Source organism: Amblyomma mixtum, chromosome 7 (genome assembly GCF_055824585.1).
Source record: "Amblyomma mixtum isolate Tamu chromosome 7, ASM5582458v1, whole genome shotgun sequence".
In the NCBI taxonomy this organism is placed as follows: domain Eukaryota; kingdom Metazoa; phylum Arthropoda; class Arachnida; order Ixodida; family Ixodidae; genus Amblyomma; species Amblyomma mixtum.
Genome location: NC_143018.1, coordinates 53,041,680 through 53,068,716, shown reverse-complemented (window position 1 = coordinate 53,068,716; position 27,037 = coordinate 53,041,680). Strand labels below are relative to the sequence as shown.

Here is a 27,037-nt window from a genome sequence, read left to right as displayed (position 1 = left end):
AATATATTTGTTGCTCTGACACAATAAATTTCTCACACCCTGATTAATATAAACCAGAAAAGGAGGAATGATACCCCGTTGCAGTGCACTTGTTCCTTTATAGGGCGTCTATTTCGTTCCCTCATAATTCCTGTCTGGCTCTCCTACCTTGAAACAAGATGAGAACAGTCGTCCTAAGGCGTCTCCCTTAAGGATTATCTTCCTTAGTATTACACTTCGCACACACGGATCCTCGCATAGAATACAGAATAAAATAAAAACCACAGAGCTGTCTTCTCTTTTTTTGAGAATGCCCAGTGTCACCCACACTTCGCGCACTTTTACGTGGGAAGTTCCCAGACACCCTTAGAGCGTGTGGGGGTAGCTGTCTCGGACTCAAAGAGATGCCCTCGACTCAGCGTGGCAAGCTCAGCGGAGACCAGCTACCAAGTGACAAAAGGTTTTTTGGGCGTTCGGTGCCCAGCTTTCGCTGGTCGCAAGCCAGAGAATGGGTCGGAGCCAAAGGTTCACAAACAAAACAAAGTTTATACAGCAATTGAGACGATACAGAGGATTTCACAATCACTAGTACAGACACATACAATGTGGTTAACAGAACAATGCAACTCGTGCAAAGTTAAACTCGAGAGAGAATACAAGACAAAGGCAATATTGCACCTAAAGTGCACTAACACAAGACAGAGAGTTAAACAAAACACAATTTCTTCACCGAGCACTACGGCAGTCCGACGACCCGAGTTCCACGACGATGCCGTCCTGCAGACTGGCGACCGTTGCCTCGTGTCCGATGCTGGCCGAGTGGTGTTTTCCCGGGAGTCGAACGGACGCGCTTCGATGAAGCTTAAACGGCGGTCCGGACTGACTGATAGTTGTTGTGACTGAGAGAAGGATGAAGAGGAAATGGCACGGGCCTGCTACTGGCTCGAGCCAAGCCACCACCGCTGCCACGTGCAGATAGAGAGTTAAAAGATCAGAGGAAAGAGAAAAAGGAAAGAAAAAACGCAGCAACAACTGCGTCTGCGTCGCAGCAACAACTGCGTCTGCCGGAGCGGACGCTGCTCAAAAAGAAGCGGCCGAAGCCGCGCTCGCCGAAGCGAGAACAGATACTCCAGTTGGACTCCTGACTGATAGTGGTCAACGCCTTCTTTTATAGGCTCGCTTCCACGTCTGTTTGTTCTACGCGCCAGAGTAGGCGCGCACATACACGCAGCATTGACAGTGCTGTCTCCCTTCCCTCTTCTCACTGGCTCCGCGTCCCCATTGGTCAGAGGTCGGGGGTCGCATCTCGAAGTTTCGAGCGTGTTCTCGCGTGGCGCCGTCGCCGTCGTCCGAGTGCAGAGGAGGGGGACATGTCTTAGCCCACGCAAGGCTTCCCGCTCTTCCCCCGGTTAGCAGTAGAAACGACTCGCACGTTCTAGAGAAACCGGCGTGGATGACTCATTCCCTCGGCGCACGCCGCGTCGGTGAGCGGTGGTGGAGGGGAGAGGGAGCACACGCACACAGGCTATGCGCTCCGCGGGGGTTTCCTCCTCCCCCGTTCGGCTCCCGCCGGCGAGACATCGTGCGCGCGGCGGCGTTTTTTTTTTTTGTATGTTTCAAAAATGCGCCGAATTTTGTGACACCCAGGAGTTGGGAGAGACTTTACGACAATGCTGTGTTTGTCATATTTGATGCCATTTTTCAGCCTTGTTTTAGAATTATGATTTCTCGCTTCGGGCACGTCGAAATTTCATCCAGCACGACTGCCGTTTTAGTTTCTCTCCAAGAGCAGTTCCTGGCCTTTTGGTGGTTCGCATTCGAAATTACGATTCTAAACGTTCTAATATTTTATGAAGGTTCAGACCACAAAGTCTTGAGGGAATTATGAATGTTGGTTTGGTATTCTACACGCTCTAAGTTACATTAAATGTTCGGGTGCTAAACACGAATTCTAAATCCTTGGAAATGTTCTATTCCTGAATGTGATTCTGTACGGCGTTCGTTCTCTTCCTCCCAGACTGCCTGCTGAGTGTGTGCAAGCACGGCTCGTGCGAGACCACGGACGAGCGGCCCGGCTACCGGTGCCTGTGCGAGCCGGGCTACTACGGCGAGGCGTGCGCGCACTTCGACCCGTGCTCGGAGCAGCCCTGCAAGACGTTCGGCACCTGCGTCAACACCAGCCACGGCGAGTACCGCTGCGACTGCTTCACGGGCTTCTCGGGACGCAACTGCTCCGACTTCAACCCGTGCCTGCTCAAGCCCTCGGCCTGCCTGCACGACGGCGTGTGCCGGTCGAACGCGTCGCACACCTTCAGCTGCCTCTGTGTGGACGGCTACTACGGCAAGACGTGCCACCAGTACGACCCCTGCTTCTCAGCGCCCTGCCTGCACGGGGCCCGGTGCCTCAACGAGTCCGACGTCAAGTTCACCTGCCAGTGCCTGCCCGGATACGGGGGTGAGTCCCATCCTCTCTCTGGAATCAGTGTACGGTGTATTTATCTTGAAGAAGGAGTTCGTTTCTCGGTAGCGCCCACACCCGTAGAAGCCGGTAACTCATAGCAACGTTGCGATACCTCTGGCTTCAAATAAACATGGTTGAATAAAGTATGACCAGGTTGAAGTAATTTTGACACACACACACAAAAAAAATAGAACACCTGCCCTTGCCACCAAGAACAGATCAGGAACTATTCTTGTCGCTTGAGTGTTTTTTATTTTTTTTCTGCTTACGTTCCATATCATAATACAGCGACAGAGGTGAAGTACACATGCGTGTTGTTAACAGAGCTCTTCTACTGAGCCCCCTTTTGAATAATCTGTGTCATATGCTACTTGCTAACCGCAGAATACAAAGGTTTTCGATTAGGGACTACTAAAAAATAGCTCTAAAATGCCAGGCTTAAAAGCGAGAATCGGAGCTCCACAAAAAAGAACCCTAGATGTCCACGCTGCGGTAAAGGCATCGGGCATTTGCTAGGAGCCGCCGCGATAGCTTAGCAGCCAGCGCCACCCAGCGAGCTGTGGTGAGAGCACTGCAGGATTGCTGCGGCGAAGCCTGCGTTGTGCACCGAGTCAAAGTAATCTAGTAACGTTGCACCGAGTAGCATAGAGCGAAACCAGCGACACCGAAGACACCGCAAGAGAAAGAGTGCGGATAGTTGTTTCGACAGCAGTGCGTGGCCTGGGGGGTTGAAGTCGGTTCTTTTTTTTTTTGTCCTAGACGAAATTTAAAATCGGCCCGCGATTTCTTGAGTAGGGAGACGCACATCACGTGACGTAGCTGATTATGTTGCCGGCGGCCTCTGGGACCACCGCGAAACTTACGCCACCGAAGATAAACGCGCCATTGTACTTCCTCATAATAAAAGCTTGTATTTTGCATTTCTACAGATTTCGTTGCTTCCAGACAGCTTTAGTGATGCTCTTTTAAACAAAACGAAAGAAACCTTTCCGGCATGGTGCGCAAATCTGTTAAACTATTTTTATTTGCGTAATTTTCCAGCGCGCGTTCAAAGCTTACGAGTGATTCACGTCCACAGTTTTTTTTTTTTTTTTTGAGCGAGCATTGAGGGCTGTCTAGCACGCTCTATGCACGCAGCAGAAGCGGCTTTCCTATATGCCGTAGTGTTCTGAAATCGTCATATGTTGCTTTTCTAATGGGGCTTTAGTTCGGCAATGCTATGAAAAGTTGTGCTCGATGCAAACTAGTTCCGAAGGATCTTTTTCTCTCAGAAACATTCGCGCTAATATAATGATTCAGATATAGCGCTATCTGACCCGTACTGACCTATGGGGCAGAAACGTGGAGGCTAATGAAAAGCATTCAGCTGAAGTTTAGGACAATGATAGGTATACCGTTAAGAGAACGAAAGTGGGCGGAGTGGGTGAGGGAACAAACACGGGTTAATGATATCCTAGTCGCAAGCGAGATGAAGAAATGGGCTTGGGCAGGGCATTTAATGTAAAGGCAAGATAACCGCTGCTCCTTAAGGGTAACGGATTGTATTTCAAAGAAGGCAAGCGTAGTAGGGTGCGGCAAAAAGTTAGGTGGGCGGATAAGATCAAGAAGTTTGCGGGGATACGGTGGCCGCAGTTGGCAAAATACAGGTTGAATTCGAGGGACTTGGGAGAGGTCTTTGCCCTCCATTGCGCGTAATCATGCTGATGGTGATGATAGCGATTCCCTAGCAAGAGGTACAACAGCGCTGAGTGGTAGTAAGCCAGGGTGGGTCTCATTTGGTTTCGCACCGGCTACAATAAGCCTGCCCTCTATATTCGCGACTGAGCAATGGGGAGCCAATCTTAATAATTGTTGCAATTTGCATTCATAGCCTCAATCTCCGGTAACCGGCAAAAGGTTTCGTGGAAGCGTGTACGGTTTTATGACAGCCAGAGCAATATGGCTCCCCAAGTGCTTGGGTCTCGGATGCAGCGGACACTCATACCAACGAGCTGTTTTTCATCCTTGAGGTAGGGGGAATATGAAAGCGGATGTGCCGCCGCGGTGGCTCAGCGGTTATGGTGCTCGGCTGCTGACCCAAGAGACGCGGGTTCGATCCCGGCCGCGGCGGCTAGAATTTCTTTGGAGGAGAAATTCTAGAGGCTCGTGTACTGTGCGATGTCAGAGCACGTTAAAGAACCCCAGGTGGTCGAAATTTCCGGAGCCCTCCACTACGGCGTCTCTCATAGCCTTAGTCGCTTTGGGACGTTAAACCCCATAAGCCAAGCCTAAGCCAAGCCGAAAGCGGATGTGCACTCTTGCTGGCCAATTAAATACGCTAGAGACTGCCGCTTCTACTACTGAGGTGTCATTGTGTGCCGCAGCTGAAACTGATGTTTTCGCCAGTGGTAATCACGTGACCAGGTAAAGTCAGCACAAAGCTGTCTGCAGATTTTCATTGACGTTGTTTTTCGCTATCTCGTTTCAAGTCTGGGAGGTCTTCAGACAAATGACAGAGCAGGACAGAGCTAAATGATATTGCCACATGAAATGTGGAGCAAAATCATTTGAAGAGAATAAGAGTCTCAAGGCTGAAGATTCTCAGAAGTATTAAGACAAGTGTTGATGCACGTACCTGATGTAATACAAATGCAGCGCATTGTGCGGTTGGGAACCAATTAGTTGTAGTCGCGAGTGCTGAAAATAAAACACCGCTTCAGATCCAAAACGGCTACGTATAATTAAGAGTGTCGCGGCTCTAATTGATGCAAAGATGATTAACGTTTCAGGAGAACTTTGCGAGGAGAACATCAACGAGTGTCTGTCCAGTCCTTGCAAGAATCGCGGAGAGTGCGAAGACGGCATCAACAGCTTCACCTGCCGCTGTCCGCCGGGATACAATGGTCCGCTGTGCGAGCTCAAAGGTAGGCCTTCCAGTCACTGGGTGAATGCTCACCGAATAGGAGCCACATGACTTTTCTGGTACGCTTTGTACAGCAAGTATGTTGGAAGTAATGCATGCATGTTTTTTTTTCCTTGTCACGGACATGTTTTTTTTTCCTTTTCACGGACATTGCACTTACAAACTCATCTTTTAGCAGAGTCCTGAAGCTCTTGGACAATCAAACAAATAATATGTTCTCATAATTGCAATTCCACCAGTACCCCATTCAATATGTAACGGCTGCTTGTTGTACATATTTTGTTCTTTAGTTCGTTTATTGTACGGATATTTATTGCTATTTAAAGATTTTTGAACCACCTAAGCGCCAAGTGTTGAGCAGACAAGGCCAGGGAAATACATATGAATGAATGTAACATTAATCAAAACGACGGTTTCGGCAGAATTTGCTTCTGCTGATGTGTAACCATCAATTGGTAGCATATAGAAATTGGGAAACAAATGAAACACTTCTTCAACCCTCATCCTCCCCCCTTTCTAGAAAAAGTAAGCTTTTCTCGATTGTCGTTTTCGTGCATCCCTTTCGTAAAGTGAATGTGAAATGATGGATTTCCGGCTGGCTGAGACCCACTTCCGCGCTAATCATGCGCTGATATTCCTGTATTGGTCAGTAGGACGAATAGAAATATTAACGTCAGAAAACGAGGCGCCAGAGACCACAATCGCATTTTCAAGCGTGGTGCGCCGTTTACTTACATTTTGTTGTCATTACTGTGCTCCAGATCGCTGTTATGCTACCTTTCCTACAATTTAAATGGAATAAACACCCTTTTTTTTCCTATGGGCGGTTCACTGATTGATTATGCATTTTTTTTGTTATTGTGTATATTAGTTTGTACTTTCATTATGTACTGTCACTGCAGCCGTTATTACGTTCGTTAAAGCTACGACTCACTGCCTGTATCTTTGCTTTCGTGACGCTGCTTAGTGGATGAGGGCCTTGGTCGCCAGTAAGCTCTTGCTGGCGACAGGTTTTACCGAGGCCCTCAAATGCGAGTTATATTTCAAGTACTGAAATAAAGGATTTCACTGGGCTTCATAACTTATTAGGATACCGTATCTGTCCTGAAATTAATTGATCTATTTGTGGGTTCTGGCGCGCAACACTCTTAACTGCGTGCGCTGCGACCACTCCCCGTTCAGATTCGTGCCCCGAAGAGTTCCAGCAGACGGACAAAGGCACCTTCCACTGGCAACCCGTGGCGCATGGGTCGGTGGCCAAGGTGGAGTGCCCGTACGGCGCGTACAACCCGGCCAGCGAATACAAGTATGCGCGTCGAAAGTGCCGTCTCCTCGCCAGCGGAGAGACCGGCTGGATGAAGACCTCGGCCCAGCACTGCCGATACAAGGCAAGGGGAAATCTACACGTTCATTCACCATTTCTCTTTTTGCGGTCTCAAGCGGTGCATGAGCTTTACCCCGCTGTGCATATGCCACAAGGAAATTTACTTTGTCGAAATTCCTTTCACTTCGTCCTGGAGATCAGATGTCTCACTTATCGCCCACTACTACACTTCGTCCACCACAGAGCTTTCAAGCGGCCGAGAATATCACTTCCGAGCTTGAGTTCCTCACACATGACCCGAGCAGCATTCGTCCGGACCAGCTGCAGAGCTTGGCCGAAAAGATTGAGCCTGTCGTCGATTATGCCATCAAGGACATCAAGGTGAGCGCCCAGCGGCTCAGGAAGCGTCTCCTAAACGACCACGTGACTATTCGGCTGCAACGCCTGTACACGGCAGTGTTAATGTCACGACATGAAAATGGAAGGTACGCGAAAGAAATGGTGAACTATTTGCCAAACAGGCTAAGCGCGGAGACAGGACAATGGAGGGAAGGCTGGAGGATCGCTCAAGCGCTCGTCCCGTTTTTGTTCTGTCGTCCTGTGCTTCCGAGCTAAGCTCCTTTTTGTGCAAATGGAATAGTAACTACAGTAAAGCTACAATTTCTCAAGGGTGAACGAGGAACCGCTATTGCTCATAGCTGCGCTCGTTAGCATAGCCGGTTACCCGCCGTTCTGGTTCAGCGGCTGTGGCGTTCTCCTGTAGAGTCCATTCTCCCGGGTGCTGAGCCAGTAGCGATGGAACGTTCCACTGGAGACCAAATAGGAAGCAAATATAAGCCAAATATAAAGACCAAATATAAGCAATATAAAGTTGTGTGCCAATATTCAGTGCATGTTAGGGTATGCCAAAGGTTCATAGTTCTAAGTTCTCAACAGCATCGTATTTCAGTGCTGCTGCCCGCATTTGGTAAGGAAACGTTAATTATTTATTAATTACTGTAGCACGATATCCGGATTATACAAGTATGCAACACATTTGCATCTAAGTCGGTGGGAGATTTTTCTAAAGTATACGAGCGTGCTATTTAAGACCTGTAGCCTCCATGTACGTTCCAATTTGTAAATATCAGCGCAAAGCTCTTGGGGACCAATAGTCACGAGATATTGAGTGCGAGCTACTGACATATGCGCAACGATTCCGACTTACACCAGGTCATTTGTAGTGCGCGGGCCGTTTTGCCTCCAAAAGTGGCACGGAAGATAAGGAAAGCCTCGATCGGTGTTACATCTAAAAAAGATTGAAAAAATGTGGGTGGATTCCGTGGCTTCACAGACAAACTCAAGTTACTCTCATGGTAGTATCACGTAGTAATGACCGCAGTCCGGCGAGCAGGAAAAAAAGTGAAAATGGCTTCTTATCAAAACTCTTTATTTGGGCTAAGAAATAAATTACAATAAGAAATAACATAGTAAGAAATATAAATCACAATGAAGACTAAGAAATAAGTCACAAGGGAGTCAATTCTTGAAGCAGTTAATGAGATTTCCTGGTTATATTTAGCACATGCCAGTACTGTAGCAAATGTCAGACAACGAGATTATTTATTTAAGCATCTGGAAAGAAAACGAGAGAATTGAAGGGGTTGTGCAATGTACAATACAAACTATTGTCTCTTTGGGACATACGATGCATGCTAGGAAAAGGAAAACGTAATCAGTCCTATGCAAGAAATACGTTGCTTCAAGTGTGATAATCGAGTTGAAAACCACAACACGAACGGATAAGCGCAATCTACTACAATCTTCAAACTGAAATTTTATTTCGTTCTTGTTGAAAAAAAAAGGAAACAAGAACATGTGACTTAAGTTTTATCAGGCTTCGGTCACGTGCTCTTGTTTCCCTTTTTTTTTCCTTGGAATGGAATAAAGTTTGGTTTGGTTTATGGGGTTTAACGTCCCAAAGCGACTAAGGCTATGAGAGACGCCGTAGTGGAGGGCTTCGGAAATTTCGACCTCCTGAGGTTCTTTAACGTGCACTGACATCGCACAGTACACGGGCCTCTAGAATTTCTCCTCCAAAGAAATTCCAGCCGCCGCGGCCGGGATCGAACCCGCGTCTTTCGGGTCAGCAGCCGAGCACCATAACCGCTGAGCTACCGCGGCGGCGAATGGAATAAAGTATCACTTGGTAGATTGCACATAACCATTCGGGTTGTCGTGCATATGACCTTCTTCCATGTGATCACGTTGCAACTAGCCAGACCTCAAGCAGTTCTAAACGTAGTCGAGGCGCCAACGGCTTTTGTTGAGTGGTGTGGTCGAGGACCCTTCTAGTGCAAAGCAGCGGTGGTAAGCGATCGAATGGAAATGACTGTTTTTTTTTTTTCAACAATGAGACTAGGGCCTAACGGGATGCTAAGTAACTTAAGGGATTTGATCTTCTTCCTCTGGAGAGGGGTGAATGACCTCAATGGAATGATTAACGTTCTTTCTCTTCCAGATCGCGCAAGCCATGATTCATGTCATTAGCAACTTCCTAGCGCTCAATGACAGCGTCATCGAGGAGGGAGACGCCAATGGAATTGCCGTCGAAAAGTACGTTTCTTAACGTTTTTCAAGCACACCAGTAAGTCTGAAAACTGGTTAGACACGCGTGAATGGATCAGGGCACGAGTAAAATATGAAATTTCGTGTTCCGACGTAAAGTAGATAATCGTATTTCGGATATATTACGGCGAGTGAACTTAAAACCAGGGATATGCAAGCACTCCTCAGAATCATTAATCAATCCTTATGGTATCTCCGAGTCTACCGCGCACGCTTCAAGTTATAGCTCTGACTGCTTCTTCGCATGTGTTGTTTAATATATGCGTATTTAATTCTTAATTGAAACGGCGTTTATTAATGATGGTGCTTTTTTTTCTTTTTGGCATGTTTAATTTTGCGGCGCTCGATTTATACTAATTGTCCAGTACCTTGTGGACAGGGATTTCGAAGAAAAGTTCATTAAAAGCATTGTAGTCGTATACGGACATCAAAAAGGCGAAGAAAAAGAGTACGCAGAGGCAAAGAGTATGCAGAAACTGTCTGGATTCAGCTTAGTTAACGCGAAAATTGGTTAGTTTAGAAAGGAATACAGCGAGGGCGACTAACTTAGTGGAGGCGGTGAGCACACAGTCGCTGAGCATTTACAGCAACTCCCAGCGACTGGTGCACTGAATACCAGACGATAAAAAAAAACGATATTAGCGTGTAACTCATAGTGAGATGAAATGAATGTTTAGAAAACGATCTATAATAACTCGCACATGAATGGCACTAAACGGGAGCAACTGTAGGTCATCGAGTCACGCTTTGTGCAGTAGTTAACTGAACTGGGCGGAGGATGATGATAATTAGGGCTGCATATGTTTACGAAATTGCCTCCGATTTAATAACCGCCACCTGACGGATGCTGTTGGCTACGCGCAGGCTGGTTTCCGTGGTGGAGAGGTTCACTTCCGAAGTGGTGCTGGGACCAGGGGCTCTCATCATCGAGAACGAAAACCTGGTAGTCAAGGCGGTGGCCTGGTCCCCCAAGCTGCTCTCGCAGGGCCAGGACTTCCTCAGCTTCTCGCTTCGGTCCAACGGAGACCACTACCTCCACGAGGACTTCTCCGGTGACGGCGACGAACAGGATGGTGGAGACGTAAGTGCTATCGCGGGGTGTTTGTGTGCTCAAGCGCTTTTCTTTTTTCGAAGCGACCATTATAAAACTGCGAGCAGAATGCATTGCCTAATTATTACCCAATCTGGGATATGCGTAAACAACTGCTCATTCTAAGGCGACGAAGGTCCGTAAGCTTGACTGGGTGCGGGCTCTGAATGTCCGGTGGCTTCAGATAAGGTGGCCTGGTGGCATCTAGTATTTTTTGACGCATAAAAAATAATCACGTTCAAAGAGTCTCTGTCTACTGAATTATCTAGAAAGCTCTTTCCTGTTTATGTAGCTGTAGACGTAGGAATTGGCGCCAGCAGGGGAGGGCAGCTTTAGACGAATCCTGCATGTGGCACATTGTAGGTGGGGGGGGGTCTCTATACTTTGCACCATGGGGGGCGAGAAAGCCTGGAACCTTTCATTTTTTTTTTACTTCTTCCCCTCTGACCGGTGCCCTTCACTTCCTGCTGCCTTCACAGAACATCGTCATCACCCTTCCCTTCGAGGCGTTGTCCGTGGCGATCAACAACTCGCGCCTTGCTGCGGGCGAGCCGTACCGTCCCATCCACGAGGTGGAGAAAGGCCCGCGCATAGCGTTCGTCTCCTACCGGAACGACAAGTTCTTCAGGCCGGGTCGCCACAGCTTCGCTTCCCTCGTCAGCGCAGGTGAGGAGCAGGTTAAGAAGTGAGTGTTCAACAGAACCACTTAAAAAGCATAGCTACCAAATATGGCCGTTACATGCTGACGTATTCAGTTAATTAGGTTAGTTTGCGCCATGGATAAGCTACAGCATCGTGCGGGAAGGACGCTGAATGTCAAATATCACGTCCGAGTAGTTCCGCACAGTTCGACTGAGAACCAAGAGATGATAGGAACAGGAGCACTTCAAATTGGATCTCGCCGTTGCATTATCTTGTTGTGTACAACTGACTTATCCGGCGTTTGTAACCGGCCTAATAATGTCGCTCTCTTGCTCGAGATAGCTTTTGTGACACTGGAGCCACGGTTGCTAATTTTGAAAGACCTTGGCCGCGGAACGCTTGGAATAGTTTTGAATTACAATGCTAGAAGATTGTTGTGCCTTTCGGGCAGCCTCGAATTACTACAGCCTTGCTGCCAGTATTCTCATGTGATGCAATCACTGCGCCGCCAGCAGTAGCGCTCAAGGAGCTACAGGCGCGGCTTTCGGGCGCGAAGTTCTGCCCATGCTCGTGTCAGGAAAAAGAGAGCTACTGATTCGTATAACTTGCAAGTGTGGCTGATCGGGCTAGTTAGCAATTCGCAATAGCTAAAAAAAAAACATAGTGCAAATTTGAGGCAGCGACGAAGAAAAGATGGACAGCGCAGCGCTGTGGTGTCGGTCTTTTCTTCGTCAAAACGGTCTGCGCTGCCTCGCGAGGCATTATTCATCAGCATTGAAGAGGAATCTGCACACGAAAACAGAGCCAAATTCTTTAAGCTGTTCCTTTGTTAGCACGTTACGGGATTGCTCAGCACTCCTGCTCTCCTGTCTCCAACTGTCACTGTGGTCAGGCCGACAGGCCCTAAAGAGACACACGACCTCAGCTTTGGTTTCCACTTAAGTTCCACAGAATCGTAGCACTATGAACTGTCTGTTTTTGTACAGCTCGTCGCCTACTTCCACCGTGAGACAAAGCAGTGTTTAGTGCGTTCTATACCAAGAGATTTCTTGGATCACTAAAACATGCCCGCCACGGGCGCAAAACTGAAATCATCAACTCTGCTACTAACGATTGGTGAATAAGTACTGATGCGCATTCCCTGCCCGTTGGTCCTTCGCAATAAAGGCCAAGTCGTCCTGTCGGCAAAGATCGGCGACAGCAAGATCGAGAACCTGTCCGAGCCGTTGGTCTACTCGTACCCGACATACAGCCCTGAAAGATTCGTCTGTGCCTTCTGGGACGACAACAGTAAGTACATATAGCAAATTCTTGCTTACCATTCTTGGTATATTGTTGGAGTGTCTGAGACGAGTGAAAAAGAAAAACGACCTGAAATTAGCTCATGCGCCTTTGAAATATATAAGACTTTTGCCGCGTATAGCATGAGAACTTTGATACTACCGCATTCTTTAAGGTGGACCTCTTTACAGTCCTGGGGCGGCGGCTCCCTAGCGTTACGTCTTACAACTTAAAGCTTTCCAGTGGGATGTAGAAGACAAACAATCTTCTTAGTATTAGCATGTGAGGTTGACAGCCCTCATGATCGAAGTGGGCTGTGAGAGGCGCTGTAGCTGAGTTCTTCGGATTTATCGTGCCCCCGTGAAGTTCGTTCAAGTAACCTTATATCACTTAGCACGCGGCTGCTTTTGCTTTTCCCTTCCATCAAAACGCAACCCTCCGCGGCAATGATTCGAACTCGCTACCTCGTGCACAACGGCTGCACATCATTACCGCTTTGTGCGCCATAACTTTCTTTGTGCTTTTGAAATGAGCTCTTTTTTGTGCAACTTTTGCTCTCGAACATGAATTACAAATTATGAGCAATCATAGCTGTTAAAGAAGCTCGCTGTTTTCCTGTTTTATCTCAGGAAACAATTTTTTTTTGCGGAAAGCAAATCTTGCCTTTTTTTTCGTTCAATCGAAGACATCCTCTTGTTGCAGGAAAAGAATGGTCCACTGCAGGCATTACGACCAACCAGTCGGGGAATGTGACAGTGTGCAGCTCGACGCACATGACTGCGTTTTCACTGTTGCTGGTAAGACCAATACTTTAATAACAGTAAATCTACTGCGTCAGTTTATTTTCTTCTCTTCTCGCGTGTGCTTTGTTACCAGCAGAAACACTAGGAAAAATCTGCGATACCGAAGGATAGCTTTGCACAAAACCGTCGATATAAAGTTTTACTCAAGCGCTGCAAAAATCCGATTTCGGAAGCGTCTAGGAAAAAAACATTCCTTTCTTTCTTTCTTTCTTTCTTTCTTTCTTTCTTTCTTTCTTTCTTTCTTTCTTTCTTTCTTTCTTTCTTTCTTTCTTTCTTTCTTTCTTTCTTTCTTTCTTTCTTTCTTTCTTTCTTTCTTTCTTTCTTTCTTTCTTTCTTTCTTTCTTTCTTTCTTTCTTTCTTTCTTTCTTTCTTTCTATCTTTCTTTCTTTCTTTCTATCTTTCTTTCTTTCTTTCTTTCTTTCTCTCTTTCTTCCTTTCTTTCTTTCTTTCTTTCTTTCTTTCTTTCTTTTTATTTCAAAATACACATGTAATTACATGAAAACACTCAAGGATCCTTAGCCAGAGGCTAGTCGTGGATCCCAAAATGAATACAAACAAGTCTACTGACGATTCAGGAGGAAAACAAACAAAAAAAAACACACACACATTTGTCGGTGTAGAATGAAACAATTGCAATACAAAATACAATACAAAATACAGACTGAAACACTGTCGTATGACATTCATATAACCAAATAAAAAATAAATGTCATTCTACATTCTGATTGCCACGTTCAATAGATTTGTAGTATTATGCCACGCCACAGACGCATATAGTGTCGCTTCACTGAGACGCTTCTGTTTGAAGGAAAAAATTCTTCAGTGCTCTAAATGTATTAGGTGAAGATATGACTGACCATGGGATAGCATTCCAAATTTTGACACCAGAAAAACGGAGACATCGATGACCATAATGATTGTTAGATATTGGAAGCAAGAACTTTCCATGAGCGGCTGAGCGAGAACTGGACGGTGGAGCCTTGTATGAAACTAAAGGAAAGGTGCTAGGGTTGCAGATAGCATTTTTTACAAAAATTGCTAAACGATAGTTTCTTAGGTTAGTTAGTGGCATAATGTTATTTTGTTTAAATAAAGGCAGTGATGGAGTTCTAGGTGCAACAAAATTGGTCATTCTAAGAGCCCTTTTTTGCAGCCTTATCACGGGTTCAATATACGATGGAGACGTAAGGCCCCAGGCCTCAATACAGTATGTTAGCTGCGACTGAAACAAACTGAAATATAATGTTTTTAGCGTATTAGTCTGAAAAGTATGACGTATTCATAAGTATTCATAAGTATGACGGGATCGTTCTGTGACGCTCTATCAGTGTGTGGAATGGCTCCTTCCACTAAAAGCAAGCCCTACAGCATGCTACTTATTGCAGCGGCTCACAACTTTGCAGCTGTCCTTGCGACGGTAAAGTTCTTTTTGGAGTATCCTCAAGGGCGCTTTACTGCATATACTTTTGAACGCAGCGAGCACAGTGTGCCATTTTTTTCGCCTGGTCTTTACTGTCCCCATATTCGTGCACATGTTTTACTTGAAAGCCCGAAATTAGCCTAAGTGCCAGTAGCCAAGCTGAAGAACGAAACTGCATTAGCACTGCCTAGTGTCTTTCTGGTTTCCGTGTCAATTCTCTTGAAGTTCAGCTTGCAGGAAGCTTCACTTGTAGCTGTCATGAAGCACCTTTGTTTTTACCTATTCACCACTCAGTTTCTTAATAGGTATACTACCGCAAGAAATTATTCACCTAAACGATGGAATGAAGTCATTATTATGCAATAATTGAAATAGTTTACATGAAATACACATTACCTGCGGCGCTTGCGTGCCGTAAGGTATTAAGACCAGCATTTATCACGCAGGCGTATGAAATATTTTAGTCTGTTGTTAAAAATGCACTCTTCAGTTTTGCCATAGAAGGTAAAAAACAAGCCTGAAACAATTCTCTTATCTTACTTTTCTCAGTTGCTTTGGTGGCCAGCCCTGCAAATACGCACGCAAAGAAGCGGTCACTTAGACGGGGTGTATAGTCGCTTTTACGCACAAAGAAACCCAAATTTCTTCTTGACGTTTAGAACACTAACGTATAATTTCCAGTCGGTATTCCTTGGCCGGCCAAAGGTAATTAACACAGCTTAAGGTACCGAATCTAGGGAACCGTAGGCATGACAGTCAAGGGTGCCGAAGCAGTGTGCGAAATTTAGGCGTCACTGTCTGAAACCTGAGAATTTTGTTTAAGGGCTTCATGCTAAACTGACGTTTTAAGACCATTCATATCTTTTTCATTCATTAGGATCCGATGCCCGGAATGTCGACAGTCCGTCACCACTACCGGATCCTTTCTCTAATATCCTACGTCGGATGCATTATGTCGATCGTCGGACTCTTCTTCACCATTCTGACCTACGCCCTTTTCAGGTGAGCCTATTCGCCGACTATTGCGATTGGCCCCATTTTTTCTGCTTCGAAGTCTGTAAAGAAAAGCTGTTCCTTCATTGTCTGTATAGGCAATATCATCCCTTACTAAACCTTTCGTGCTAGCACTAAAACTGAAGAACGCGTGAGAAAACTAAGCGTTACTTGGGTAAAAAATCTTGAAATGAATATTCTGCTCGCTGGTCAACAGATGGCTTTGCGCTGTTCAGCCTAATCAAACTGATAAAATCAGGAAATGGTTTATGGGGATTTAACGTCTCAAAGCGACTCAGGCTATGAGGGACGCCGTAGTGAAGGGCTCCGGAAATTTCGACCTCCTGGTGTTCTTTAACGTGCGCTGACAACGCACAGTACACGGGCCTCTAGAATTCCGTCTCCATCGAAATTTAACCGCCGCGGCCGGGACCGAACCCGCGTCTTTCGGGTCAGCAGCCGAGCGCCGTAACCACTGAGCCACCACGGCGGCCTGAAAAACAGGAAATTATTTTTACTGTAAAACTCTAGATTCCTCCCCATACCGTCTGCCTTGTTTCCCTTCCAATAAAGGAAAGATTAAAGTAATGAGAGACGTGAGAAGTCGATTTCTTCTGGTGCAATTGAAACAAAGTTCTAAAACACAGGAATGGGAAACTATCTTTTAGGGCCAGGCACCTCTACTCCTGGATTAAAAAGAAATCCATTTGACAGCAAACGCGGATGCAGTGAATAGTAAGTTCGCGTGAAATTATGAAAGAAGGATGAAGAAAAAAAAACAAGAACAAGATGGTTTGTAGCTTTGCTAGATGTTTCATTTATCTTCGAAACCTGCACAGCATACAACGTGCTCGGCAAGACGGTTACAAGCACAGCGCTAACCTTTATCAGTACTGGCGCGCTGCCAGCGGTTCAGTCTATTTCTGTGTCTTTTTTTTTTGCTTGCGCTACGTGCTTAGAAGTATTCGATACGAAGGATACTATTGACTACAGGTTTCTTTCATATAGTAGTTTGGTTTCTATATCTTCCAGCTATCCTGTACTCGTTTTTTATTGAGCCATTATTAACGGCCTCGAAGGTGATTCGAGGCCAGGCGTAATTGTGCTTGAGGCCATTATTAAGGCGAATTAGTTCATAAATATCTCGGTTTCAAAACAATGCTCAAGCTTTCTCTTTGTCTTCAGCTCATGCAACAGGTATTGTAAAAAGGCTTGCACCTCTAGGTTGTAATGGGTGCCTTAAAAGCGTCAGCGCGTGCTGTGAGATGTGATACATGAGATGTGAAGTTATAGTGTCAGGTTGTGGCCATTTCGTATAAAGCTTAATTTTCTGAACTTTAGTTCATTTTAAACAGGTGCCCTAATGTAATAACATATTTCTGACGTGTTGTATAGGAAGGAATGCATTCCGGCAAATAGCTTCCGGAAATTCGGATCGAAAATACAAGTGCAGAAGAATTCGTAGCATGATCTGTTGGTCTCCTGAGTCGAGGCTTTGGTTAAAGAGCAAACCAACCACCATTGAAACACAGGACGCAGGGAAAGTTCTCTTGTAATGCCATTCAGTTTGCTCAAATGCAAATGATGTACACCTAACAAGTCGTATCTTCTGCGTCTTTAAGATATGAGATAAATAAGGAGACCTAGTTTTTCTGACCATTTACGTGTACACACCCCGCCGCGGTGGCTAAGCGGTTATGGTGCTCGGGTGCTGACCTGAAATACGCGGGTTCGATCCCGGCCGTGGCGGCTGAGTTTCGATGAAGGCGAAACTCCAGAGGCCCGTGTACTGTGCGACGTCAGTGCACGTTAAAGAACCCCAGGTGGTCGAAATTTCCGGAGTCCTTCACTACGGCGTCCCTCATAGCCTGAGTTGCTTTGGGACGTTAAACCCCAATAAACCAAACCAAACCAAACCATTTACGTGTACACGCTAAAAACATGTATAAATGGGAAGCTTGCCTTAAAAATGTTCAAGCTGCCCAGAGTCCGTCCTCGGGAAATTTCGAGCGAGCTCTTGTTACGTGAACAGCGCCGCACTGCACGTATAACTCAAAATCAAAAGTGGTGGCCTGTATATTTTTGCGCAAATGATGCACGTTATGCAGTGGTGCTGTAATTCTAAGGCCTCGTTCTTTTTTATTTTCGCAACCTCACTTCCTCGTAACTCTTCTTCTCCAAAGCCGTCCGATAATACAAGCTGATAATGACTTTAATAGATCAAGAAAGGCGGGTGTAGTACAAAACAAGAATTTTGTGTCGATTACATGCTGAAACATAACATTTCACACACCCGAGCAACCAAATCTCAAATAGCGAAATTTTCCTTCGCACCGTCCAGCGTGTAGCTGCTCCTTCATCCTTCTATTGCATCATTCGTGTCGTCGGGCAGATCCCTGAACAAGGATCGGTCGGGCAAGATCCTGCTCAACCTCTGCTCGGCCATGCTGCTGCTGAACGTGGCCTTCCTGGTGGGCTCTCTGCACGAGCGCTTCCCCAGGCTGGACCTCTGCCTGGGGACGGCCGTGGCCACCCACTACTTCCTGCTGGCCTGCCTCGCCTGGATGGGCGTCGAGGCCGCGAACATGTACCAGATGCTCGTGCACGTGTTCGCGTCCTCCGAGACGTGCTTCATGCTCAAGCGCCTTCTCATCGCCTGGGGTAAGAGCGCCGCCGGCGTTGGTCGTCAGATATTCCTCTGTCGCATTTTATATGATCCCAATAGAGTACGACTGCTTCCAATAGGTGTGTGCAGTTCCTGCATGGCTCTGCAGTGGCGTAGTATATTTTCAAGTTTTATCCTAAGAAAAACTTGTACATGGGCACTCCCCTGCGGGATCCACGTAACCTGCCTACATCCGGTCACGTGACGGTCATGAATCAAGGTCATACGTGCCTTTCCCACCTAACGAGCGGCGCCCTTTTGCGATCTTTGTGGTAGCACAGGTTACCGCAAAGCCAGCTCGTCTTAGACTTTGCTATAGGTCTTTGGGCCATGAGCAAAAGACAGCGCGAAGCATGGCGATTGTCATCCTGAGTTTAGCACGGTACTAAGCACAGCCCGAGGGCTTTTAAATTTTATTATTCAAAATGAAAGGCGAACTTTTTTTATTTTATTTCTTAGCAGTGCCTGAATAAGTAATCTGCATCAAAGTGAGAAGGGCTTCTATTATGTTGGCTGCGAAAGGGCCCACTGGCAAGTATTTCTTCTTTCTGTCCTCGGCGGCAGCTTTTTCTGACAATAAAGGAAATGCTACAGAGCCTGACCGCAAAGTCAGGCCGGAATGAAACGCGAACAGCGCATGTCAAGAAAACAAATTTTTTTACCCTGCCTACATTCAGCTATAGTGTGCAGCTAGCCTGATTCATGTGTCTGGATAAAGGGTCTGCCGAAGGGCATAATCGTAAATAGGTTGTAAAGGAATATTTCGCTGCAAAGTAGAAATGTATGACATATGCGTGTTCGCGTTTCATTCCGGCCTGAGTGTACGTAACGGCGTCATTTTGCCAGATAGTCTAGCCTCACGAAGGTTCGCCTGGCCACTTTGGTCGTTGCTCTCTCCGCGGGAACTTCACGCTTTCGGTGGTATAGTTGGCGCCTTCTACCAGAGCTTATTACCACAAGACTTACCTGCGAAAATCATTAAAAAAAAGCAGTTGTTAAATCGACTGTCTAAGCGTGAAAGTTGTAGTGTAGGAGCAAATTATTGTCTGCAAGGGGAGAATATATTCAGCGACGTACGAAGAGAACACGTGCTTCGCCTCCGTAGCTTCCTCTGCATCACCGGAAAAAGTCACAGACGATCAGTGCGATTCTTGCGGCAAAGCATACGTGATCTAGTCCATCACTCATTCTGTGGCACGCTGTACCCTTCCCGTGTCGCGGGGCCTACTCCAGCTATCACCGTGTGCCACGCCGCACCCTTTCATCACTCTCTCCACCCCGGACTTTCCGTCGCCTTCCATTGACTCGCGCACTTCTATCTGCATTCTCGGTGAAAGCCGTGGGATGAGTGAAACCTCCTGGCGGGTCACGTCACACATTTTCCGGCGGCTATAAATATCTCGTCAAATTTCGGGTGGTCCACACCATATTTGAGCATGCACCACCTCAGGATATGCCATAATCACATCCCCAACATTCAGGACGACTGCGAAACCGTTTCACGTCTGTTTTTACAAAACATATATTGTTGGTTTCCGGAGAGGGAGTATCGCACGTCCACAACGTGGTCCGTGCCAAAATAGGGTATGGACCTCCCAAAATTTGACCTTGAAATGACCTTTGACGAACTGACGCAGATTCAATGGTGGGTTCCTAAGAAGTAGTAGGGCACGTCCCCAACATGACCTAGGCTCAAATATGGCGCGGACCGACCGAGATTTGACCTTGAAGTGACCTTAGCCGAAATCAGCTAAAATTGTATGGCGGCTTCCTGAGAGGAAGTATGACTCAATTCCAACGCTTCCGACGCCATATTTATGGCGTGTACCACCCGAAATTTGCTTTTAGAGTGACCTTGGATGGATTTGCCTGACGGTGAATTTGGGTTTTCTCGTGTGGAAAGCAGGCTTCACCTAGTCTCAAGATGATAATGGTCACCCCCTAAATTTCAAAATTGAGCTGAGCGACGTTTCGCAGAGATCTGGGTTACCTCCAAAATCTGTTTGGCCAACATACAAAATTTGGGTGGTCGCCCCAAAAAATTTTAAAATTGAGCCGACCCACTTTCGGAACCGACCACAACACCCACAATGGGTATTGCCTACCCCTAAAATTTTGGTTGCCCACCGTTTTTTTCTACAATATTTCATACTTAGCAATGCAAAACCACCAGCTATTTTTCCAACGCCTATTAACCTCTCCTTTTCTCTCTCTCTCTCCACTTTGCCTGCTTTCTCCCGTGGCTAACCACGCCACCAACGCCAGACACTTTTTGCGTTACGAAGGTTGTAATGCTAACGCATAAGCAGTTGATCTGGACTATACTAACTATTCTGATGCAACAAACGCGCGTAACCTACTTGGTCGCCAAAGAGGAAGCCAGCCAACACGAAAGCAATGTTGAGCATAAGGGCGCCACTTTGTAGTTAAAAATCACAGATGAACACGTGTGCAGTCAAATCCTGCATTAAGTACATATTTCATGGCTGTCCCTGCTGGCGCTTAAATTGCGACTTCCGAAGAACGTTCTTTAAGTGTGAGCTAGCGCAGCTACTTAATTCTATATCATACGAAACTGATGACGCTTACTGCATTTGCAGTCACAGTAAGAAAAAGCGTGCATGGCAGGCTCATTCCTTTCACAGTTCTCGCTTGATAATAATGAGTTCAAAATTTCTCTTTAGACCGATGAGAATTTCCTAACTGAACACTGTTAGGACTGTTAGGAAAGTGACTGCTGCTATGACAAGGAAAGCGTTTATCTTGAAAATTATTGCACACTTTATTCGACTGCTGTCTTTTCTTCCAGGGATTCCAGCTGCTGTTGTTGGAACTTGCCTGGCTATAGACCTTGAGCCTTATAGGGGTAACGATGAGTAGTAAGTATACCTTCATAATATTGATCTATTTCATACTGAAGTATGCATTAAAAACAAATTCTTGGCACAAAAATTCCATGGGCCTCAAATTACTCGATAAACGAGTGCTTAGTGTACTAATCGCCGCTGCAACTTTAAGTAGCTGTCTTTCAGATTGTGTTGAACCTTCATTTCTCACTCTTTTCGGTCTGGTCACAAGGAAGCGTAATAGTAGATAAGTAAATCTATGTTTTTTTTTTATTTTTCAGCTGTGTGATATCTTCCCGGAACCCATTCATCTACTACATCGCGTTCCTGGGCATCTCCTGCTTCATACTTTTCATCAACCTGCTTGTCTTCATCATGGTGACGCGGGTATTGTTCAAGCCGCGCATGGCTGGGGCTACCAAGTCTGCCAGCCACACGTCCGGGTCCAGCTCCGGGATAGCCAACCACCCTCCGATCACCGCGGCCCAAGTTCGCGGCGCATTCACCGTAATGACTCTGCTTGGCGTCACGTGGATCTTCGGCGTGTTCGCCGTGGGCGAGGCCAGGACCGTGTTCCAGTACGTCTTCTGCGTGTGCAACTCGATGCAGGGTTTCCTCATCTTCGTGGTGCGAGTCTTGCAGTATCCCGAAGCGCGGGCCGCCTGGGCACAGCTCGTCACCACGGGAACCTTCAAGAAGCACCGTGGAAGCGGACCGCCGACGGGGTCCTGGTGCGCGAACTCCAACCCCAAGCAGAATAGTCACTCCTCCATGGTGCGCGTCACCTCCACCAGCACTGACAGCACGAGCACCGTGGTTTTCAACAGCAACATCTGGAGCAAGGGAGGAGGAGGTGGTGGTGGTACCGGGGGTCCGGCTGGTGTTGGTGACTGCCCCACCAGACTGTCCCGCTTCTCTGGAGTCGGCAGCCTGCTGAAGAACTGCAATCTGCAGAAGGACGACAAGAAAAACAATGCTGGTGGACAAGCCAGGAAGAAAAAGGCATCAAAGGTACTACTTTAGCTACGAATCAATTTATGTAAACTAAACATCAATCACGTGCCAATTTCGCTGGCGTACTGTTTTACTAATTAAAGCATGCATTCAATTCTTATAATTCTTACAAATTCTTATGGGGCCAGTTTGTAGTGCATCTGATGAGCAGAGAACAGAGATAACATATCAGAAAAAAACGAACGCAGTAAAAGAAACATATTTCATAAATCTTCTTTGGCGCTTTGATCAAATGTTTCCGTCTTTTCCCTACATCCTGTCAGCATCATTGAACTAGTGTAGATGACTTTCGAAAAAGGGTGATTGGCATACAAAGATAGAATCAAGCTTTGGCAATGTGATTTAGTATTTTAGAGGGCAAACGTGGCCGTCCTCACGTCTGAACAAGCATACTGAAAAAATTTGCGCAGAAAAAACGAGGACAAAGCAAGACGATACAAGGATGAGCGCTAACTCACAACTGAAGACTTATTCCAAAACACAAGCACATATAAATAGGAAAAACAAAACGAAGCATACCAATCTGACATCAAGAACATCACATGTCACCCCCTGTGTACCCCAGTGATTTTGCCAAAAACATTTTGAACATGATTTTGAACATGGTTTTTCACTTAGGAGTGCTTATGGAACTTAACTAGAATTTGAAAGTTTTTACTCCATACAAAGCTCACTGTCCAGAAGTCTATGTTACGTAGGCAAAGATATACTGCTATAAATTTTACCGTCTTGCAATTTAGTAATTTAGCATTAATCACGAACGCTTTCGAGAACATTGTATTGCATTTATTTTGCGTCTTCTTCCGCACCGTAATATTCGTCATGCTGTCCAAACGCTTTCTTTCTTTCTTTCTTTCTTTCTTTCTTTCTTTCTTTCTTTCTTTCTTTCTTTCTTTCTTTCTTTCTTTCTTTCTTTCTTTCTTTCTTTCTTTCTTTCTTTCTTTCTTTCTTTCTTTCTTTCTTTCTTTCTTTCTTTCTTTCTTTCTTTTTCCTCCTTTCTTTCTTTCTTTCTTTCTTTCCTTCTTTCTTTCTCTCTCTCTCTTTCTTTCTTTCTTTCTTTCTTTCCTTCTTTCTTTCGTTCTTTCTTTCTTTCCTTCTTTCTTTCTCTCTTTCTTTCTTTCGTTCTTTCTTTCCTTCTTTCTTTATTTCTTCCTTTCTTTCTTGCTTTCTTTCTTTCTCTTTCCTTCTGTCTTTCTTTCTTTCCTTCTTTCTTTCTTTTTTCTTTCTTTCTCTTTCTTTCTTCTTTCTTTCTTTTTCTTTCTTTCTTATCTCTTTCTTTCTTCTTTCTTCCTTTCTTTCTTTCTTTCTTTCTTTCTTTCTCCTTTCTTTCTCCTTTCTTTCTTTTTTTCTTCAAAAGATTGTTGTATTTTCAAAAATAAACACAGGGTCCTGATATATCTGCTAGCTTTGAAGTTGCGCAGTTATTCAAATGCGTAAATTGGAAGAATAGAATTTTGAACGTTCCTTTTCACAGTTTACTCCAAATGTAACGTTCGTATTTTTCATACACAGGTAATCCTCGAAGAAGAAGACGCTAAGGAGAACCACAAGGAGTTCTATTCTTCTGACGACCAAGTCTCCGCTCTTGTTCCCGATCTCTACGCGGGCCAGGAACAGCAAATTGCAAAGAGCAACAGTCATAACACATCTGACCCACTGAAATACATCGACGACGACTCACGTAGTTCTGCCGCTCTCAGCTTTGCTAGCAACCAAAAAGCTCACATTCTCTTCGCTTACTCCGGCGGTGAGCTGGCTCCCATAAGAATCAACGGCATTGTCCAATCGCCGATCGAAAAGCCGAAGGTCGAGTGCTTTAGCACGTTCCAGAGACCCTCGCCAGTTCCCAGCACGCCGAAGATTCCAGAACTACCGGAGGGCTGGAACACTCCGGTGGCGACAGGAGCCGAACCACACAACATAGTCGTTTCAGACCATGAGCCAATGCGGAAAACAGCCACGGAGGAGACATCCTTCCTGACGGCGAATGGAGCTAGCGCAATGGTAGCGTCGTGATCAATGCGATCTCTCAAGAAACGCTGACTGCGATCCAGGTCTCCTTCCGGACGTCCGTTGTCTTCAAGACAGAGTGCCTTGTAGCCTTCACCAGTCCCGTTACAGGTGCCTGGCGCTATATCCAGTACGTAGCTCCAGGTGGAGGCATGACTTCAGCTTTGTTTGTTGCGAAATGCTGTCACCATGATTCTTGATGGCACGCCTTTCCACAACTCAGTGTTGGACAAGGGAAATCCTCTCCAGGGGGGCCTGGAATAGCATGTTCGTCCATCGCGCTTGTGAGCGAGACGAACTGCGGCCCTCCTCAGAACCGTGATCTCAACGTGTTGAAGGTAAAAAACAAGAATGGTGGGGGATGGTTTGTTGTTTTGGTTCGACACGCAACGCTCCGCGTTTTTCCGCGTCGTGGCCAAAGAAGAGAGACTGAAGTGCGGTGCATCAAGTTTAAAACTGTGGGCAGTGCTGCTCTTTGCTGAAGACTTTGCTAGTCTTGTTAGCATTCATGTGAAATTTGAGTTTTCATTCACTTGGCTTATGTGGCAAAGCCTGCTAACACTTGCCGCAGGTCATTTCATTTCAGTTGTTTTCTGACCCTGTTCCCAAGGTTGTTCGGACGCGTGGTGATCCCACGGGCTGTTGTGAGTGGCCTCATGGCAAGAATTACCTTTCTGTTTTTGAATATACATACCTGTATATAGGCATATCTCTCTTTACGCGAATGTTCCGGATTGCATCTAATTTATTGATACATATACACGATCATGTACATATTATCTAAGCTAATTTAGTATTGGAGACGTTTTCCTCTCTTGTGAAGGTCTCCTCTCTTGGCGTACTCTACTGAATTTTTTCTACGTGTCGTTGTCTTTGTGTGTGTAAGGATGATAATTCGAAAGACGCCACTTGGCGGAATACACAAGTGCATTTACGTCAAACTAGCGTATGGGGAGTAGCTTAGTGGAGAATAAGCTGAATCGCCTCTAAAGTTTTAGGCCGAGTACGAGCAACGCAGTATGGGGTTCTGTTTAAAATTAAATTTTATTGGCGAGCAAAGGACTGGTTGGTCCAACAGGTTTTATTGTTGTGTACTCGGGGGGGGGGGGGGGGGGGGGGGGGGTAGGTTTGTAATGGTGACAAGGCTGATCATTAAGTATTCGCTTTTGCTACATTAGCCTACGTGAATGCCTGTGTTATAAACTGGTGAAAGTAGGTGAAAGTATAACACACTACATGCTCACAAGAATTCAAGGCCGAATGAAACTGTTTCATGTGGATTTTGAACGTGCTTCGTAGTAAATTTCGAATTTGTTAGGAAATATTTGGGGTTCTGCAGGCACCTCTTTATTGATCTTGTGCTGGGGTTCCCTAAGGTCATTTGTATTCACGTGTTGATGAATAATTGACTAAGCAGACTAGCACGTTTTTCTGTTGGCAGGGCAATAATGCCTGCTTACGGACGGAAAGTACTGGAAGTAATTATTTGAAAATATGCTTGTACGGAACTGGTAAAACGCCTCAAGAAGAAAATGGTTCTTACATGGCGTTCGGCGACACAGCACTACACAAACACACATGTGACCGTTATTTTACGCTTCGAATTACTACGTTAGCGGGGTGAATTTTGGACTTTACATTTGGTGGGGCACAAATCTTTACTAATATTATGCACCAGTTCTCAGAAGGGCAAAATTTTATAGTAAAAAATTGTTTCTTCGAATGGTGGAAGTATTTGTTCGCTGGAGAGAAGGAATAACCGCGAACTTGACAGGACTGAAGAACGAGAAGAGGACAGGACGAGCTCGTTCTTCAGTCCTGTCAAGTTCGCGGTTATTCTTCCTCTCCAACATGTCAGATCAACTGGCCCAAAGCTTCCCCTTGTTGAACCTTATTTGTTCGCTTTTCGGCACCCTCTTGTTTCAGAAGGACACCAGCCACCCGTGTCTGACACACTATCTGGCTACAATGGCGAAAATTCTGATGAGACTTGTACTTAAGAAACATTATTTGCGTGACTTATACCAGGTGCTTACCCGGCGTCTCTGCGTATGGCCAGAGCAAGGTTGTAACTATAATTTCTGTGCGGAGTTCCCGCTGAAGACAAATATCATTACCATAGTTTCCTATTTACCGTCGGAAGCGAAGATGGCCAAAATATATGATGGTTATAAATGCTGATATTAATTTATCACTGGAGTGAGGTTGAGTTGTGTGAACAGTGCAATTGATGGTGTTTCTCCATTAGGCAATCCTGAAGTGACGTCTTCATTTTTACATCACGTAAAGAGCAAGTATTTCATCGTAAGTTTCTTCAGGAGCCAGATTCTTTCAATTTCCTACTCTGCGGAACAATAATTCACTTTTGTGCTGCATAAGTGCCCGCCGTATTACTTGTCTAGCCTCTAATTTTTCTGTTCTTGGACTGCTAAATCGATGCTGCATATCTTTTGTTCATTTTATTTACACTCCTCCTTAAATCGGGCCCGCCTTACAAGCGCAGTGCATGAAACGCAATGCGACGAGGCCCATTGGTTCGTCGGTCGACCACTGCATACAAATAAGACTTGCAAATGGTTTCTAAAATGATCTGGATTATTAAATTCGCGGTATAATTGGTACTCGCATTCCGGCATATCAGCGAGAAAATTGCGGGGGTCCAAAAATTTTGCCTGGAAATTCAACATCAGTTAATCATTCTCTTTGCCTGTAAATGTTGATTTACCTTCAGAAACACGCTCCCAATTTCAATCCTCGAAAAAAATAGCTGAGTTACGAGGCCAGTAAAAGTTATTTCGGCAGAAATCTGCGAACACCGTGCTGTAAAAATTAATTTTCCGATGGGATCTTTGAAGGCTACCGCTACGCCATCTCGAAATGAGTGAGTAAAAAAATAATGAAATGCGTGGCAAGCCACAACCAAATATTTTTTGTCGGAGCATAAGGTGCTGACTGTGAGTGCAGAGTGGTGCCGTGAAAACTTCTTTGCAAAATTTGTAA

General features: G+C 45.7%; 1 protein-coding gene across 2 annotated transcripts in view; it reads left to right on the top strand.

Moving 5' to 3' along the window:
- The window catches only part of LOC149336094 (uncharacterized), a 250,884-nt gene extending 225,775 nt beyond the window's left edge, over nucleotides 1-25,109 (top strand). For both annotated transcript variants that reach the window (XM_089554654.1, XM_089554653.1), the window contains exons 6-19: nucleotides 1,997-2,434; nucleotides 5,209-5,343; nucleotides 6,525-6,730; nucleotides 6,910-7,047; nucleotides 9,167-9,261; nucleotides 10,138-10,354; nucleotides 10,843-11,029; nucleotides 12,173-12,295; nucleotides 12,989-13,083; nucleotides 15,387-15,511; nucleotides 17,895-18,163; nucleotides 20,977-21,046; nucleotides 21,295-22,024; nucleotides 23,540-25,109. In XM_089554654.1, the coding sequence (XP_089410780.1) occupies nucleotides 1,997-2,434; nucleotides 5,209-5,343; nucleotides 6,525-6,730; nucleotides 6,910-7,047; nucleotides 9,167-9,261; nucleotides 10,138-10,354; nucleotides 10,843-11,029; nucleotides 12,173-12,295; nucleotides 12,989-13,083; nucleotides 15,387-15,511; nucleotides 17,895-18,163; nucleotides 20,977-21,046; nucleotides 21,295-22,024; nucleotides 23,540-24,043 (3,332 nt within the window). In that variant the 3' untranslated portion in view covers nucleotides 24,044-25,109. The remainder of the gene's footprint in view (nucleotides 1-1,996; nucleotides 2,435-5,208; nucleotides 5,344-6,524; nucleotides 6,731-6,909; nucleotides 7,048-9,166; nucleotides 9,262-10,137; nucleotides 10,355-10,842; nucleotides 11,030-12,172; nucleotides 12,296-12,988; nucleotides 13,084-15,386; nucleotides 15,512-17,894; nucleotides 18,164-20,976; nucleotides 21,047-21,294; nucleotides 22,025-23,539) is intronic.
- The last annotated feature ends 1,928 nt before the right edge of the window (nucleotides 25,110-27,037 follow it).